Source organism: Filicampus tigris, chromosome 3 (genome assembly GCF_054856515.1).
Source record: "Filicampus tigris isolate MCC_2025a chromosome 3, RoL_Ftig_1.0, whole genome shotgun sequence".
In the NCBI taxonomy this organism is placed as follows: domain Eukaryota; kingdom Metazoa; phylum Chordata; class Actinopteri; order Syngnathiformes; family Syngnathidae; genus Filicampus; species Filicampus tigris.
The window spans coordinates 26,218,403-26,236,916 of NC_141219.1; the positions used below are offsets into that span (position 1 = coordinate 26,218,403).

Consider the following 18,514-nt stretch of genomic DNA (forward strand, 5'->3'; position numbering starts at 1 on the left):
GTTGTGAATTTGGGGCGGCTGTGCCACAGGTTACTGTCTCCCTGGAGCAACAAGATGTAGCGCACAAATACCATGTTATTGACGTGCTTATAAAATGACTGAGAATATTAACTTATCATCATGGAAATAAATAAATGTTTCCACATACCCCCGCAATGTGCTCGCATACTCCTAGGGGTACACGTATCCCTGGTTGGGAAACACTTCATTAGAACATTGATCTATGCAATGTGTGTGCAGTTGTGACCATGTGTGATAGGTGACTGATTTCTATGACTGAAATGATCAGAAATACGTAAATGTCATGCTTAAATTGATGTTCTTTGTCTCTCTTTGGAATGTGGCAGCCTACTGAAATGTTTATTCTCCTCTAGCTCAGCAGGTGGCGGCTGGGCATGTCCTGTTTCTTGTAAATTGGAGCCATCCAAGTGGGAAGTGTTAGTTTATTGGTTAAATGGTCCTGACTCCTTAGTGTCAAAATTTGAGTAGGAACACGCCAGTCTTCTGTTCTTTCGCTTTCAAAGCGTGAGCAGCAGCTGCCCAAATGGTTGGCCTCAGAAGATGCTGGATGTGAATGTCCTGAGCTGGTGTGGTTACACCTGATCTGTTGTGAGCTGTGAGGATGAATGGAGATCCTCTGAAACAGTAGAGAGACAGACATTGTACTCTCAAAGCTATGGTGGACATTCCTGCTGTCAGCTTGCCAGTTGCACGCGGCCTCAAAACCTGCGATGTCTGTGGCATTGTGCTGTGTAATAATAATTTTTGAAAAAATCACATTTTAGAGTGCCCTTTTATTGTAGGCAGCCCAAGACACGCCGGTGCAATAATCATGTTGTCTAATTAGCATCTTGATATGCCAAATCTGGGAAATGGATGTACAATCTAGGCAAAGGAGAAGTGCTTAGTAATTGCTTTAGATTTGTGAACAGTATTTGGAGAAATAGGCCTTTTGTGTACAAAGAAAAGGTCTATTGTGTATATTTTTGCTAAGCATACTTTGGAAATAGACGCTGACAAGATGTGAGGGGTGTCACCTGGGAGGACTAAAAAGAAGAGGTAGAAACAAGTAATAAAAGAGTGGGGAACATCAGAGATAGTCGGTATGTCAGTGAGCTGCTTTGACCTCCAACCTCCCTCTCTTGGATGCTCCTTTAGGGTTGCTAAGAGGCGTTTGGTCTGAGAAGCCAGGGGACAGCTGTGCCCCTCTTGTTCCTCTTATGAGTTTTTTCTGGGAAACTCTGGTCCCCTTTCTCAACTCACTTTAAATGCTGAGAGGTCAGCAGGAGCAGGGGCCCACTTGAGGTGGCCCAGACCGGTATAGAGTTTCATTGGGTTCCATTTCTTTGTCCATAATGTGTGTGCGTGTGTGTGTGTGTGTGTGTGTGCTAGTATATGAAAAATAACAAAAGAAGAGGACGCCGTTGTGCTCGTTGGAAACATCTCTGCCATTATGAAAATCACACACTAAAAATGCTGTCATGAATGCAAAAGACTGAAACTTACATCTTGTTCTCAGTTCATACAGAAGACTCATTTGAGAAGTGCAAGCTCACTCAGTGAAGGTGGGTGATAAGGCCTGGCTCACTATTCCTGCTGGTCAGTGAAGGTCTTCCACACCAAACTCATCCAATAATTCCTTGACGGACCTTGATATGTACACCTGCAGCTAATGCTGTTGGACAGAAAATGTCCTTCCCCATACTCTTCGCAAAGAGTAGGACTGTCCTTGAATTCTATCGCACCTCATGTATCAAAATATGTATGGAATGGTCTTTTTATTTCATATCCATTTTCCATGGTGTTTCTTGTGATAAGGGTGACGTCTGAAGCTGCTCCTATCTCAGCTGACTTTCAACAGACAAACAAGAATTCTTACTCACATTTACACCAACTGACAAGGGGCATGTTTTTTGAATGTGGGAGGATGCCAAATAAATCAGGTTCTTTTTACATTGAACATGAACGCAAGTGAGAAAAATAAATAAATCAACCAACACAAAACAGGGTCCCACTTATTGCCTGACAAAACACTTGATTAGTTAATTGATAATTGTCATCATGTAAAAGGAACTAAAACCTTCAATATTTTTTCCTCAGACAGTTATAATGCATTAATTTATTCGTTGCTATCAACGTTATGTTTGAATTACTGTCTGGCAACGTTAGTTTTTCCATGAGAAAATGTGTACAGTTTTTCTGAAGTCTTTCATTCATAGTTTTCAGTTATTCTTGCTTACATAATGTCCTCACATAAACACAAAACCACCTAGTTGCGTAATCTATAATGTTGGTTAGGGGTGTAACGGTACGCTAAAATTACATTTCGGTTTGGTTCGGTTTCTTGGAAGTTTTGGATCTGTATATTTTCGGTACAAAATAGATGTTTATTTTGAAAAGACGACAAGTAAACGGTACCTAAGTATTTGAGTAAAAGACAAGTTGTCATTACAGTACATGCATATATGCACTTTTTGTGATGAAAAAAGAATACAGAACAGTTCCAATTATTGCTAACGATATTAAAACTCTTTTTCTAATGAAAAAAACATTAACTTTAAAGTCTTTATGAAATTATTAGAGCTGGGCACTTGACCCTTTTTTGCCCGTCCGACCGCGACCCTCCCCCCTTGACCTGGGTACCCTTCCGGCCGCGACCCCCCGGCCATATTCATAAACATTGTCGGCCCCCGCCCCAATCGGACATCGGAAAAGGTTTATTTAAAGACAATTAGCTGGCTAAAATACTATTCAAACGTGTCGTGGACACGCTTCAAAAGGCGCCACTTACTCACGTACTTACCCAGCTGCGTGTACTGTACTTACTTCCATTACGAGCCCTGGGGTTGGTTTTGTATAATTATTTGGGTCCAACAGGTGACAAGTCTGCAAGCATTCAACAGGTTACTTATTTTCCACACTTCCCCTCCTTCACACTTCCCAGCCTTCAAAATAAAAGCATGCCAGCAAGCCACTACACAGCAGTTTTGCTACGGCGTATTTCCGGAAGTAGGAAAGTGCATGATGTTCCATACTTGAGTGCTGCGCGCAGCTTGAATATACACTCAGACACAAGTTGTTTTGAAAGAAGCCTAAAAAGAAGCCTTTCACCGAGTAGGCTGAGATGAAATTTGGCCGCCTCGCGAGCAAGTCACACGCATGAGGGCCGATTAGTGGGCCGGACTAAAATCGACTTCCGGACATGCTTAGTCCAGCCATTTTTTTTTTTTTTTTTGTCAGCCGAAAAGACCAAACGGAAAAGCTTTAAAAAGGGCATCCTGGGCATTTCCAACCCAAATTATCTTGCGAATCTGATGAAAGGACATCAAAAATTATGAAAAAAAATGGTGTGGTACGAGACCTTTATTACAATTCCCAACAACATAACAAGAAAGTGGATGATTCACACTTGTTTGAAATCCAATGTTGTTCTCTATTGACGAGCATCTCTTGTCTTGTATTAAATACTCGCCTGGCAAACAAGATAAAACGTGTAGCGGAAGCAGGGGCTTACGCATCAGATTGATCGTTCGCGTCTCAGTGTGGACCAGGGAAGACAATCATATCTTTGTTGTAAAACACATTTTATTTTTCACCAGGATCTGAGCGTCTCATACACATGCACTCAAAAAAGACAGGATCAGTTGTTATTACTAGAACTAATTTATTGTTTATTTTCTTCAATCAATGTTGCACAATGAAACTGTAAAACAATACAAACCACTAAACTGGTCTCGTTTTTTATACACATACAATATATGTGGATATTTATACAAATGTATAAACTGGAATTCCAGCAAACAAATGTGCAGCGACATTTCAGTGATGATCCCTGACAAGAATTCACCTCATATTTTACCTGAACTGGACTGAACTGTGGGAAGAACAGTAAAAGCACTGACATCAGCGCTCAAATACACAGAGCAACTAACAAACACACACACACCCACACACGCAGGCACGTACGCACACACACAAACGTGTGATCTTATGCTGATCACTTTGGAAATCAAGCTTCTTTTGTGATAGCTAAAGTTTAAAATTGGAACTGCTTTTTTGTTTGTTTCTTGTTGTCACCATTTGATTTCTACAAGCAACTAAAACACAACACAGTCAATACAATGCAGGGACTCTGTATCTTTCCAACTGGACCAATATTTTAATGACACCACCATGTTGACCATTTAAGACTGAATCTCTTCAAACCTTGCCAAGACTACGAATCACAAACATAAGAGGAAACCAATCTGACGTGACTTGAGTAAATCATGTATCGGAGAAAGCTTCACGAGTCCGCAGATTTGACGCTAAACTCACGGGGCAGGTGTTGGAGTCAATCAAACCAGCAGCGCTACACTTTTGTTTCATATCGAAACAGCTTTAAATTGTGTTGACAACATCGATACAGAAGATACATTCTGCTCAAGCGAGCGTGTTTTATGAGAGGGAATGAAGACAGCTTGTCACTTTCGAGGTAACGGGGCCCTGCCACGAGTCATTCGAGCGAGGATGACTAGTGGGAGCGGGATGTGGATGGGGAGATCATCGGGCTTTGGCGAGAGCAAGACAGATTTAGAATGAAAGGTCATTCAACCTATTTTCATCAACACACCAGGAAAGGAGCTTGACCAACAAGGCGCGACAGGCCCATCAATAGCACCATAGTGAGATCATCACATTCGCTTGCTATCATCTCGCTACATATCAATTTCAAGAATAATCAACTAACACTTCTTTTCCAGCTAAAGTAACACGTCAGATTCTCAGTTTACATGCAGAGCTAATGTATTTTTGTCTGTTTACTCCCTTTCATACATTCACTCTGCTTCTTACCTGACAGTTTATATACTAAAACATAAGACTGATGGTAAATATTAAGTACACAAGTATTATTATCACCATTTGACGAGAGAATAAATTACTTGGAAAATTTCAGCATTATCCGTACAGACAAAGGGTCTCAGCAGAAGCGGAGAGATACATGTATCGGACAAGTAGTCAATCCACAATGATATGGGATGGTAATTTGGTGCCACCGTGGTCGATAACATGTCGTGGAAAAGTTTTTTTGAGCAAAGGTTAATTGCATCAGGCTGTGGATAGAGACTATATACCTTGAATATTGCAGCCTCGCAAAACCCCCTTGCCATTACATTTATAGTTACAGCTTGGTACTTAAAGCAATTTGATTCATTGGAGAGCATTTGACTCTTGTTGTACCTTTAGGCGCCTGATGGCTTGTCACTGAGGTGGTACCCTCAAAGGTAATGCCATTGTGGCCTCAACACATATACATATACAGTATGTTTCTTGACTTGGGAAAAGCTGGAAACTAAGTCCTGGTGTAAATACACGTAATGGACCTTGAGGGACAGAAACTTACTATAAACCTGCTCCTGTATTCTGTCAGTTTCATAAAAAATTACACTATGTGAGTATAACTTGGACCTTGGAGTAGATGTTTGACACTATAATTTACAGAATATCAAATAAATCCCGCTACTGAATAAAATGATGTTGTTTTTTTCCCAATTCAGTATCGTTAATCAAACCGTCATACTTAAAGCATAGATCTAGTGACAAACATTTTCTGTTTCCAAAGCGCAACAGAGCAATAACAGCACAACTCTTGCCACTAATGCATTGCTTATAGCAGTTTTGTCAGGATTTGGCATGTAGCAGAATTGAAAGATACAAAGTAGAGCCAAGCGGATACTGTTACATGTAGACAAGGAGTGAACAGCTTAGGACAGCCTCATTACATCTTGCCGGTTGTAGCCACCTACTGTAACAACCTGACCTATCGGAGCGTAATCTCGTAAACATGATCATCACTGCGGTACACCTCCAGTGAATCAGGTTAAACTGCGCGGCACTCAAACTTGACACATCCACAGGGGCCGCATGAGCAATTTCCCACGGGAGATGAACCCGAAATTACGACGAGTGACTGACACAGACCCTCACTTGAAAGAAAGGACAGAAAAGCTCAGCACTTGATTCTAATTGAAATCTTTTTTTTTTTTTTTTTTTTTAAATTAAAAATAGTCATCACGGCTGGAACAGAGTCTGAGATTAAATATCATATCAATGGTTATCAAATGCACAAGTACAGTAAGTATTAATTGTATGCTTTTTTTGATACAAGAAAGTAACGCAAGGATGACTTACTTGACTGATAAACAAAGCATAACACTTACAAAGTTTAACAATGGCTGGCTGATGTGGGGACACATACAACTCTCACTTATAATGATGTGGATGATCAGAATATACAGTATATAACCTGGTAATTGTATTAGCTACTTTTGTGTTCTACAGTTTGCCAGTTTTCAATAGCCTTACACAAACGATTGTTACTGCTCTATTTGTTCTTTACTTTCAGTTGACAACTGAGTGTGCATTAGTTTTGGGCAAACAAAAAGTTGCGAGCAAAATGCAAACACAATACCTTTTGACTTTTAATTTATAAATTGTGTCTCCTCTCCAAAGAGAAGCTAATTAGCTAGTCCTCATCAATCTTTTAATTTTTTTCTTTTTTAAAGAAATTTTTAGGAGCAAGTTTTACTTGAAGCCTGTGGCCAAAGACCACACTTTTGGACCAAAGGCACACATTGTTGGTACACTATTCAATTAGCTTAAGCGAGGCTGTGTTTTCCATGCATTATGTGGAATAATGCCGTTAAAATATGCTTTAAATATCACAAAACAACTAAGTCGGATGGACAAATGAAGGTTAAGCAACACTTACAACACTTAAAATATATTGTAGATATGCACATTAGTGTCTCTGATTCTTTGCAGTTACATTTAAGAAGCTAACGAGACATTCTCAAAAGTACGAGCTACGAATATGGAGTATGGTGATGTCGGGGCATGAACCACTCCAGGCAAAACACCAAAATAACAAAAAACAAGTTTCTTCATTTTATGTGTACTGTGAGTTGTAAGTGCCACCCACGTTACTTTTGACAATTTACTTTATTCCAAGGTAAACAGTGAAGTCAAACACCAGTGACAAAATAATTGTACCATTTTTTGATATGAATAACATTCATCTGCAAAAGTCACACATTCACATCAACTAGGAACTAAGCAAGGACATGAACTGTGATTATTAGTGCACTAAAGAGTGATTAAAGGTTTTGTGTGTGTGTGTGTTTGTATACCGTTTGTGTGCCATCTTGACTTCACCATCCAGGAATGTTGACTATATGAATGTACATTATTTACATTTGCTTGTCCTGTATATTAGTGTAGTTATGTTTGTACTCTGCATGATTCCTTAAGGCCTGAACAAAAGGACAGAAACTACTGAGGTAGATAACCACAATGCATATCAGAGTGAGACCCTGTGACGCCACACAGCCAAGAACAGTGTAGAGATATAAACTGTCGAATGATGATCAGCCATCTTCCTCATTTAGCTCTTTGTCTGTGGTCCATACCTGTCAAGTTGTACGCTTTCGTACGGCGTACATCGCTAATCTGTACGGCCAATGTCAATTTGATCATGTTTCCTTTTTTTCAACCTGTGGTCTGCTCTCTTTCGCGAGATTCTCATTCTTGCGTGACATTGATTCCGTCCGCTAAAGCTGATTTCCAATCACGTGACAGCAGCCATTCGAAAATAATGTGTAATGCGTAAGATTATATACAGATATGTACGGGCAAATTACAACTTTCGTTTCATTCAGTACACCCCGATAGGTAAGGTGGTCATTCACATCCCGCAGGATTGTGTTCCTGAAGCTCTGACACAAATGTTTAGAGAAGACAGAAGGGCCGCAATGATGGTTTTGGCAGGAAGTTAAAGGTAGGCTAGCATGATGAACAGCTGTTGTGTCTCATCAACGCTTTCATTTCTGTAAGGAATTGAAGTGGCTTACTGAGCCTGAAGATTCAATGACACTGAATGGTTCAGCATTTTGGGCAAACACATTTTTCTCTATGTTGTGAAAGTTAGAGAAGAAGGTTGGTGAACTTTTAGTTTACGTTTGAGTCAAACACACCCAACTAAAGCATAACCCAACGTTTTGCTGGCGTCGAGCCAAAACCTCATAAGTCACATTTTGGTGAATTTCCTGTTTTTCCAAAAATCTGTTGTTAAAAGTGTTGAAAATGGCTTGCTCTCTTTCACGATGCATTCTAATGGTTGACCATTTTTGGGGTCTCCTGAAAAGTGACTATTTTGGAGGTACAAGATTTTGGCAAATGAATGTGAAAATGCATCGCAAGTGGCAGTATCCTCCTTTGAAGCTATATATGGGACGGCATTTCATCTGTGTGAGAAACGCTTTAAATTCATATAGTAGGATAATGGCCTATGGGTGTGAATGTGCGTGAGGGAGGTTGTTACGTGTATGTTTGCAACATGCTATGCCCCGATCGGCTCGCTAGCGGTACTGGATGTACCCCGTTTCTCGCCCAAGGTCAGCCGGGATAAGCTCCAGCTCACCCGTGACCCTGGTGAAAAGGAGTTGTGTAGAAAATGGATAGATCGAGGTCATGTACAGCATTTGACAGACAACCTAGTTTGCAAAAAAAGAACCTGATTTATTTTTCCCATTTGCGTTTAAGCATGCTATTCCCTTGCCAGGATTTATTTGGAGAGCCAAAAGAGGTGGCATACATTTGGTTAACTTTGGTAAGAGCAAGTATGTAGCGCTACATTGAACCTGGCACCCACGCTTCTTCACAATCGAAATAATGAAGTGGCATCAACCTTCTCATCTTACTCTCAGCAAGTGACTGAGTAAATGATTGACCAAAATATTGAACTATGCTAGCAAAAGTGTCAAATATGTCTTGGCAGTTTAATTGGATTTGTGCTTTGTGTTTAAAACTAAAAAAAACAAAACACAAAATTGGACTTGCACATAAAATCTACATTGATGTCTAGACACACACATACACATACAGTCATACCACTAAATTGCATCATTTTGAGGTTGTCCAACTGAGCGTCAAATATCAAATTTAGCAGTAAATTGTCTGGAAAATGCAGTGTATTTTTAGCAGTGTTTTGTTCTACTAAATGAACTATTTTCCAAAAATGTAAAATAAAAATAATAGTAAAATAAGCCTTTAAAACTGGAACATCACAGCGAAAACAATGTAATCCATAGCACATTGCATGATATTGCATGTGGTACTGAATGAGCTTGTATCTACAGACACCACATTTTTCAAACAGTGGAGAGAAGGGATATTCATTATGCAATAAACAGAAAAAGATCAACTACAACAGTGACTACAGTAACAATGTTATTTTGAGGTAGAACATTAACTTCAGCATTTTGGAAGTGCTTTATGTTGGATACTCGTTTTTCATTCTGCTTGAACAAGCACAAGAGAAGAGAAGATTCTTGACATCTGAGGTAGCGCGGCACCTGATCTTGTAATTCTGACCCATCAGTTGCTCTGCATGTCCAGTTTGTGTGAACACCGGGGAAGATAAAGTCCCTAAAGGCTTCCCACAACACATTCATTCCGGCTGAGGTAGGTTTTTGTTGAATAAAAGGTTCACACATGCCTAGAGCGTGTATGAGGGCCCAGAATTCACAATGAAAAAAAAAAAAAAAACAAAGTCCTGAGACAAAATTGACTGAGTCCCTGGAAGAAGGCTTCGGTCTTCTGCGGGCAACAAGATGGAATCGTCGGTATGTTTGAACAGGCAGCTGCGTCTTCATCCACAGAAAAGTAGTGATAAGACCAATAACTTAAAACCACTTTGACATAGAGATGATCAAGATACAGTCTATGTTATGTCAATATGTTTTTTTATAAACTTAAAAATGAAATCATCTTTGTATAACAAGGACATCTGGGGCTTCTCTTCTGTGTGCTGCCGAACACCAGAAAATAAACAAAAAACCAGACAGTGACCGTAAAGAACACTTCACCGGTAAGCCTGGCGAAAAACAACTTCCCCAAAAGCTGTTCTAGACTCTCTAGAACTTCTTAACTTACCAAAACAAATCTTTGCACAAAAATGCAAACTACTTTGAAAGGAAAACCTGAGTGAGAGAGAATCTGAGTGGACAATTCGTACATTGATTAGCCTTGGTTCTGTTGACCCGTCCATGTCGTAGGGGACTCTTGGAAATGCATCTCTGCGTCCCGCTCCACAGTAAATTCGTCCAGCGGTATTGTGGATAGCTGGGTGTCATTTGGCGAGAAGGTCAACAGGGTTGTGTCAGCCTGAAAAGCCACGCACAGAGAGAAAGAAATACATTGTTTCAAAAAGTCAGTTTCAATTTACTTTGATTCAAACAATGAATTCGAGTGAGGATTTTATTCATTGCCTACTCCACTGAGTGATGTCGCGTAACAGAAAGTGAGAGAGGAGGGACGGAAGGTGAGTGTTGCACCTGAGTGGGGCAAAGGACTACACCCGTGGAATGAGCGGCTGGTAGAGGCATGAAAAGGCAACACTCGACGTTGTTTTTTTGGTAATAAACTAAACCTTAAGTCTACTTGGGGTGAGGTTTAACACACATGTGCAAAAAAAACCCAAAACAAGTCTACGTATCTAAACTATATTGTTTCTTTGTAAAGTCCAATTTAGGAAGCAGGGGCAGGCAACAAATGCTCATTTTCCAGTATGAAATTAATAGTTTCCATTGTATGTGTTAAATATGCAATCAGATCAATGAGCGGGACACTTTGCTTACAAAGGAAAAACAAATTACAGTTAATTCGACAGTTAATACTTAATTTGACCTTCTCTAAGCATTGTTTTAAACAGGGACATTGCACAACAAATGTTTTGCGCAGACCAGAAATAGCTACAAGAGTATTTTCATCTGTAGGCCTCTGAATGTATCTCAGTTGCAACCTGCTGATGAGAATGTGACACTCTCAGTGGCTACTTGCTGTTGGAAACCTGGCAACGGTGACATACTGTTAATTAAACAATTTTTAGGCCTCATTTTGGCCTCATGATTTCAAAATGTGAAAAGCATGATGATGACTGTTCAAATGCCAATTGTAAGTGATTCAGGAAATGTATTGGTCCATTTGTGGATCAAACACCTGTTGTGAATTTTGCCGTTCACATTCTTGTCAGTGAACAGCAATTGTGGAAAAATGACTGAATCTTTGAGGCCGATCACGTAATTTTCAGCTGATCCGGTATAGCGTGAAAAAGATCGGTTTTATTATTTTCGGAACATTTAAAGGTCAAAAAGCTACACAATAATCCAGACGTGCAACTATATTACCAAATAGAACAATAGTATCTTGGTTTTATTTTACACAATGTGACTTTATTTTTTCCTGACACGCACACACTCACAACCGCGTCTCCTCCGCTGCGCATAGTTCTCCTGCAGGCAGAGACAGAGCAGCGGGTTTGTCTTCATAGCTTGTTTGGAGGGACAGGCAAGCAAAAAAGTTGCTTCTATATGTCTCTGCCTTGCCTGACATAAAAAAAGCCTCCTCCTTAAACGGCATCGTCAAAGAGTTGAGACAGCTGAGAGCTGGACGGGCAGGTTAGCAATTGTGACACGTCCAAATGATAACTTCAAATAGAAGTTGAACGAGTGTAAATCATTTGGTGACAAGCAAGCTTGTTCACCATTGGTTGCATTTAATAAACTCATGAATCAATAGTGCAGTTTCTAGATGAGAGAAGTCACACACATACCCAACATACGGAGCTGCGTTGGTACTTCATTTTAACCTGCACAAGTCTTTAAATAACGACGTAAATGTATTGTTTACCATTAAAGCAAATGTGTCAAATAGAGAAATCCCTCATTCAATGGTAATGCTTATACAGGCCATTCAACCAAATTGGTGCCGTTTGCAAATACATGAAAATACATTTTTATAAAGCATCCTGCACATTGATATATATTGTTTTTAAAATTAACATTGAATTAGTGTAAATGTCATGGCTAAACCCCACTAAGAGTTTCAGGACAAAAAAAACTGACATGATAAAACAAGTTCTGAGATGAACCAATATACATTGAGTTGTTCAATATGTGTATCGGCTTACGAATGCAAATCATGTCGACAACTCGGCAGCAGCTCTGCGAGGACTCACCACGCGTGGGTCTTGCGTGTTGGGTTGAGGGAAGAGTCTCTCCAGCTCATTGCTGTCAACCACTTTGCTCCCTCCGGTGCTGCAGTTGACCTCCATTTCTCTTCTGGTGGCTGCGTTCAGCCCAGACCCCTCCTGGGAGGACGAGGATTCCAGCGCTACGCTGTTTGCCACCTGGGGGGTGGCCTGAGCTGCCTTACACATCATCAACCTGCGGATTACCACACCCTCAATTTGAAACGCTACTCTACACATTTGACAGACCAACATTAATCCCTAACATAGGCTATCGGCAGGCTGTTATCATGAACGCACCTGCCACGGTAGCTGAAGACAAGGAAGAGAACGCAGAAGATGATACAAGTCACTCCAATGTGAATACCGATTATAATGCCGGTGGTGGATGTTTTGCTCTGTTCATCTTGCACACAGTCACAGGAGGCATCTAGAACTGGTGAGACAGGAACATATCAAGTTCAAACAAATGCAGACGTTAAAGCTTTAATCACAGTAATCGTAAAGGGAGTGTGAGGTTGCGCTTGTGCTATGCAATTACCAGATTTCTCCAAAGCCTCTCGTAGTGAAATAAAGCGCATGGTGGCATTGCCATCACCGTGTTGGTTGTATGCAAGCAGATTTATCTCATAAACCAGTGAAGGATCTGGACAAAAGACAGATATTCACACTGTGAGTACAGTACCAAATTAGTCTAGAAGCAAAACTAATTTGACCCTTGGAACGATTGATTCCCGAGGTCAAACAACTATTTTTTTTTTTTAACCAAAGTAAAACGTCTGTCAAACAAGTAAAGTAAAAGTAAAAAGTATAGTGATTTAAAACTACTCAAACAAAATCAGAGCAGAGGAGATTGAGGGCCATATTTTCGTAGACAGGTGCACATGCATTCGGCGTAACAACTAGCGCATATTTATTTTCAAGTCCAGTTTACAATGTTTGGGAATTTATCAGACCACGCTGCACCTTGCTGGGCATTCTGAGAAATTAGTTAATTGAATGCGTTATTATTATCATCACTGTCATCATCTTTAGTATTATTTTAAAAGCAAATTCATACCACGGCCCAACTGGTGTGTGTAGGGGTGTGTAGGGGTGTGTGTGTGTGTGTGTGTTTGGGGCGGGTTGTCACACACAGATGCCTGATCCAGGGTTGAAGGCAGTCTCTAAGTGCCCACTTCATAGCGGCCAACTTCATCACCATCCGCAAGTGTAACTCTTCATGCAGTTCCTATAAATACACTTTGTGCACACCGATCTCCTGCATGGACTCCAGCGAGTCCGTTATGCTTCCACCAAGTAGTTTCCAGCGCTGATTTTAAAGGGAATGAGGGGAGCCGCTTCGATTGGCTTGGAATCAAGGCAGCTGTGTTCAGTCCCACAACGGTGCAAACAACCATTTACGAAAGTGCCCCACTCATGTGCACAGTTAGATTGCACTTGGTGTCAGACTTGCACTGGGCAAGAAAATAGCCGAGAAAATAGCATCAGTAAATTTTGCCGGCCCGTTATTCGTCATTCTCCAGCGGCTGGGCCATCATTGTTACATCATTGTTATTTTGACTATGCTTATAGTTTGTGCCCGTTATTTTAGAACGGTCATTATCATTTTAACCACGCTCTTGTCTCTGCTAAATCTATTCATGGTCTATAATGGTGCGGTCCAAATGCGAGCTTTGTCTTTTTCATTCTTCTTCTCATTCTTCTTCTCTTAGTTTACGGCTACAGGAACCACCTGGCAACGCGTTTCCATATATAGTCAAGACAGTCCACTTGAAGCAACCCTGGTGTATATTGATCCCCGCGAACAAACACCCGATCCACGTGGCACATGTTTCCGTTACTTGTCAGCAAAACGGGAGTCTGTCAGTGACCGACGGACCTTCTCCGTCGGTACTGACAGACCCGGTTAGTGACGATTCCGGTGATGGGCGAAGACCCGCTTCCGTCTGCACTTAGTCCGTCAGTTTTTCAAAGTTTCCCGTCAGTTCTGACGAACGACAGGAAACTTGACGGACTAAGACTTGACAAGAGAATGATTCTCGCTTACTTTTTCACGTCCCATGTATTTTCTAAATGTATTTTTGCACTTTACGTTACTTTGTGAAAAGCTTACCCATATTATTCATAAATTCAAGGACTAATCTGGTAGTTCCCAAGAGCCACTTACCCAGCTGAGTGATGTTATATTGGGTAGCGTTGCGTGGTAAGAAAATGGGACCAGTAAACACTGCTGTGTGGGCTCTCCTGTAATACAGTCGGAAGCCTTGGTGTTGACCCATCTTGGTGGAAGCTTCCCACATTGCTTGCACTACACTGCTGTTTACAACTTTGGCGAATAGGGAGGGAGGAGCTGGAACTGCAACATCAGACAAAACATCATCAAACATGTTCACACAACAAATATGTTCACCATGTCTTATGAAATAATGCTTTCAAAGTGCTTTGGGTTAGGGCATTGTGTTTTTCTTCTTTTACGTAACCTCTAAAATAAGCATGTACTCTACAGTCCTGCCTGATTAAGAAAGGACTCCGAACAATGGATAACCTTGTGTGTCTATAGTATAGTCAGATTTCAAAGCCTCATAAGGTAGGTAGTAGCTCAGCTGTAAGAGCGGCGCACAAAATTCAAATCCTACAGTGGATACAAAAAATCCTGGTTGTTTTGTATCAGTTGTCTGCATTGAAGTATCGTACTCTCAAGGCGCTTTTGAAGCAAGGCACTGAAGCCACATATCTTCAGATCAAGGGTGCAGTACTGTGCCACACCGTCACTCTGAACATCTCCTTGCCCGCATGTCAGCATGTTTGTGAGCTGGGTCTCTTACACGCATGCTGTACTGCATGCAACAATCTACAGACGAAAACTCCTTTTGCGAATTATGTATAAAAACGAATAACAATTCTCTGCTCTGTATTTCATTGCTTTCACGACCGGTGGAACAAGTGCGTTCGGCGTGAGTGCGTGTTTAGCTCCGAGCTCTCACCTTCCCCATGGGTGCTCTCCGTGGCACTGTCTGATGGCTTGCTGGCCCCGTGGGACGTGTAGGCTTTGACGTAGAAGGTGTAACTGGTGGAAGGCTCGAGATCTCGGATGATCTGCTGCAGCGTCACCTTACTGACTGCTTCCTCGTACTCCATTTCCACTGGGTCTGAGTGTGAGCAACGGAGGGATGTGAAGTAAAAACAGGTTGAAGTCACAGAGAAATGAGGTTAAAATGAGATTTTTCTTTCGCACTCATGTGATATTAAAAAGAGATCAAGAGAGAGAACAATATATATATCGGTTTCTGTCATCGTTTAATGGTTATTGCTCATTCACTGGTTTTCTGGCTCTTAATTAATAGCTAATCTACTTTGGCCTTGATGGTCTTGGGAATTTCAGCCAACGGTAGAGATGGGGTCATTAAAGGGGGGGTGTTATTGCATTTTATTGCTCTTAATCCAGAGACACCCGACCATAACCGCAATCTACCTCCAGCCCTAAACTATCAGGCCATGCCATCCTGGAAGTGTAATTGCAGCAACCTTATTGGCTCATGCCTGGGGCCTTTAATTACACATGAGGGAGATGTACTGAGGAGAAGGGCAGCTGGGAATAAGATATAGCTATATAATGTACAACATACTGTACATACTACATTAATAGTTAGCATTCTTGCAAAAAATTGCGCTGATCATTAATACGTTTTGATGAAATATATTTGATCTCATACATTTTCCTTTCATTTGAATCTTCAGTGCATACCTTGACTTGGCTCGTAATTATGCAAGGTTCTGGTGGTTGCGTCAGACATGAATCATGCACGAACATCCATGCAAGTCATTTGCAAGTGGCTTTCTGGCTTTTGATTGTATCCTCACCCGGGGTCCTGCGGATGTGGAGCACATAACCGATGATGTCCTGAGTGTTCTGATCGGGCTCCCTCCAGGACACCTGGATGGTGGTGGGGGAGAGGGCCTTAGCCTGCACGTTGTTGGGCACACCGGGGAGTCCGTCAGCCCAGAGCACCGTGAGGCGAGCGCCGGCCTGCGTGGAGCCGGCGCTGTTCTCAGCAATGCACTGGTAGATGGCCTCGTCGTCCTGACTGATGCTGTATATCGTCAGGGTGCTGTGAGAGGCAGAAAGATGAGCTTCATTGTCATTGGCATGATAAAATGGCAGTTGATGTTGGGTATTGCAGTCTGAAAAGAAGTGTGAGCTTTGGATGGGTCTGATTCAGCAATATATTTCCTCAATGTTTCTTCTTTGGTATTTCAGAGGAAGTTTCTTTATGTCCACACAACCACATTTTGCATGTCACGTGTGTTTGACTTACATCCCGGTAAAGATGTCATCCTTAACAACAGAGCTTTTTGGAAACTTTGGAGTTCCAAAATGCGAGTGTACACTCATCAGCAACAATTGCATTGTTTTATCCACAAGGGTCATGTGCCCTCAAAAAGGCATTGGTGGGAGTTGTGGATTGCATTTGAAGGTCATATGGAGTGTGTTTAGCCTTAGAGTTTCCACTATACAGTGCGTGTAATTTAAGAACAACTTAGACAAAAGATACAAACAGCAGTTATGATCAGAGGCGGGTAGTGACGAGTTACATTTACTCCGTTACATTTACTTGAGTAAGTTTTGGGAAATTTTGTTCTTCTAGGAGTAGTTTTAAATCACTATACATTTTACTTTAACTTGAGTAGATTTGTGAAGAAGAAACTGTAGTCTTACTTCGCTACATTAGGCTACATTGAACCCATTACTTAAATTCCATCCGCGTACGTACGCGTCTATCTCTCTCTCTCTCTCTCTCTGAGAAAGGCGCATTTATTTTGTCACAGACCTGCGCCAGGCTCTACCATGTGACTGTGTTTCACCAATCAAACGTAGCCGTATGGCCGCATAGCCCTGCAGTCTCGTCACGTGATCATATTCAACTTCAGCTGCGGGAAAGTTGTTTTCGGATGAAACGGATCGAAAATGTCACGCAGCAATGCCGACTATGCAGAGTTGCAGACACAGAAGAGGAGATTCATTGGGAAAAATGTTTGTTTTTGCATGTTTTGTCAGACACACACAGACTGAAACACGCCCACACACAGACACGCACACACACACACACCCCCACACACACACACAGTTTACACGAGTTCATGGGCTACTTTGTTGTTCTGCCTGCGGAGCCTTTAAAAAAAAAAAAGCAGGGGCTGAAATTGTGTGGTACTTGTGCTTAATTTATTTATTTTATTCATACTATTATTATTTTATTGTTTATTAAAGTACTTGAATTTACTCTAAGATTATTTTAAGTTAATCCTTTAATTAAATGTAATTCATTTTATTGATTGGATGGACTTTAATTTGCCTGAAGAGGATTTTGTATTTTCCCTGATTGAATGGTTGTTTTTAAGAAAAATAAAAAATAAATAAGACGTTGCTACAGTTACTCAGTACTTGAGTAGTTTTTTCACCAAGTACTTTTTAGTTTTATTCAAGTAATTATTTGGATGACTACTTTTTACTACTACTTGAGTCATATTATTCTGAAGGAACAGTACTTTTACTTGAGTACAATTTTTGGCTATTCTACCCACCTCCGGTTATGATGACCCAGACACACTGCTTTGTTCTTTTGAGACATTGAGAAAGATATGGGCTGAACTGAAGATTCATTAATGACTCTTGTCATTAAAAAAAGTACGGTCTTACTACTACCAGACTTAGAATTTTTTAAATGTAGTTCAAATTAAGAATATATATACATGGAAAATGCAAGTACAGCACATGTATTGAACCTTATTAAATGATCTAATGTACTTAATATGTATGTGGAGTGTTTGTTCTGTTGTGCAAGCTGTTTTTCGGTTACAGTCATCGACTTTTGCCTTCAGAGTAGTACAAAAAGCCTTTTTAAAAAATTAGCACCGCCCCTAAAAATGCTCCTATGCAGTTCTCATGCAAATGGTAAAGCAAATCATTTTCTTCTTTTCTTGCTTTTCATTGTGTGCTGGCAGAGGGTTCACATTCAAGGATATCGTCATGTACGCACCTCATCCAGTTCACATATTTCAACCTGGTTTGTCATCTGCTGGAACTCTCTTTGGAGAGCATAAATTGGTTTCAGAGTTAAAAAATAAATAAATTGCCAACATCACTGAGACCTTTCATGTGTCCACACACACACACACACACACACCCACCCACCCACGCACACCCCAACACACACACACACCCACACACACCCCTGCACACATGCGTGTTGTAAGCACAAAGCTAAATCTTTTTTCCCTCAGTGCTTCTACTTTATACTCTTTCCATCCTATCATTGCCACTGGCTGCTTTTTGTCGATCACATCAGATTTCTCATTCCGGGATTATCTGCACTGGTTGTACATCATACAATATGTATTTGCAGCATACATACAACATGAATGTGTGTGTGTGTAGGTGGGTGGTCG

The 18,514-nt window shown here is 40.9% G+C and overlaps 1 protein-coding gene across 2 annotated transcripts in view; it reads right to left on the reverse strand.

Annotated features, from left to right (window-relative positions):
- Nucleotides 1–8,786: 8,786 nt before the first annotated feature.
- The window catches only part of igdcc3 (immunoglobulin superfamily, DCC subclass, member 3), an 82,605-nt gene continuing 72,877 nt past the window's right edge, over nucleotides 8,787–18,514 (reverse strand). For both annotated transcript variants that reach the window (XM_086026798.1, XM_086026799.1), the window contains 7 exons: nucleotides 15,932–16,179; nucleotides 15,055–15,219; nucleotides 14,238–14,426; nucleotides 12,609–12,713; nucleotides 12,368–12,503; nucleotides 12,056–12,263; nucleotides 8,787–10,203 (listed from right to left, as the gene is read on the reverse strand). In XM_086026798.1, coding sequence (XP_085882924.1) covers nucleotides 10,060–10,203; nucleotides 12,056–12,263; nucleotides 12,368–12,503; nucleotides 12,609–12,713; nucleotides 14,238–14,426; nucleotides 15,055–15,219; nucleotides 15,932–16,179 — 1,195 coding nt within the window. In that variant the 3' untranslated portion in view covers nucleotides 8,787–10,059. The remainder of the gene's footprint in view (nucleotides 10,204–12,055; nucleotides 12,264–12,367; nucleotides 12,504–12,608; nucleotides 12,714–14,237; nucleotides 14,427–15,054; nucleotides 15,220–15,931; nucleotides 16,180–18,514) is intronic.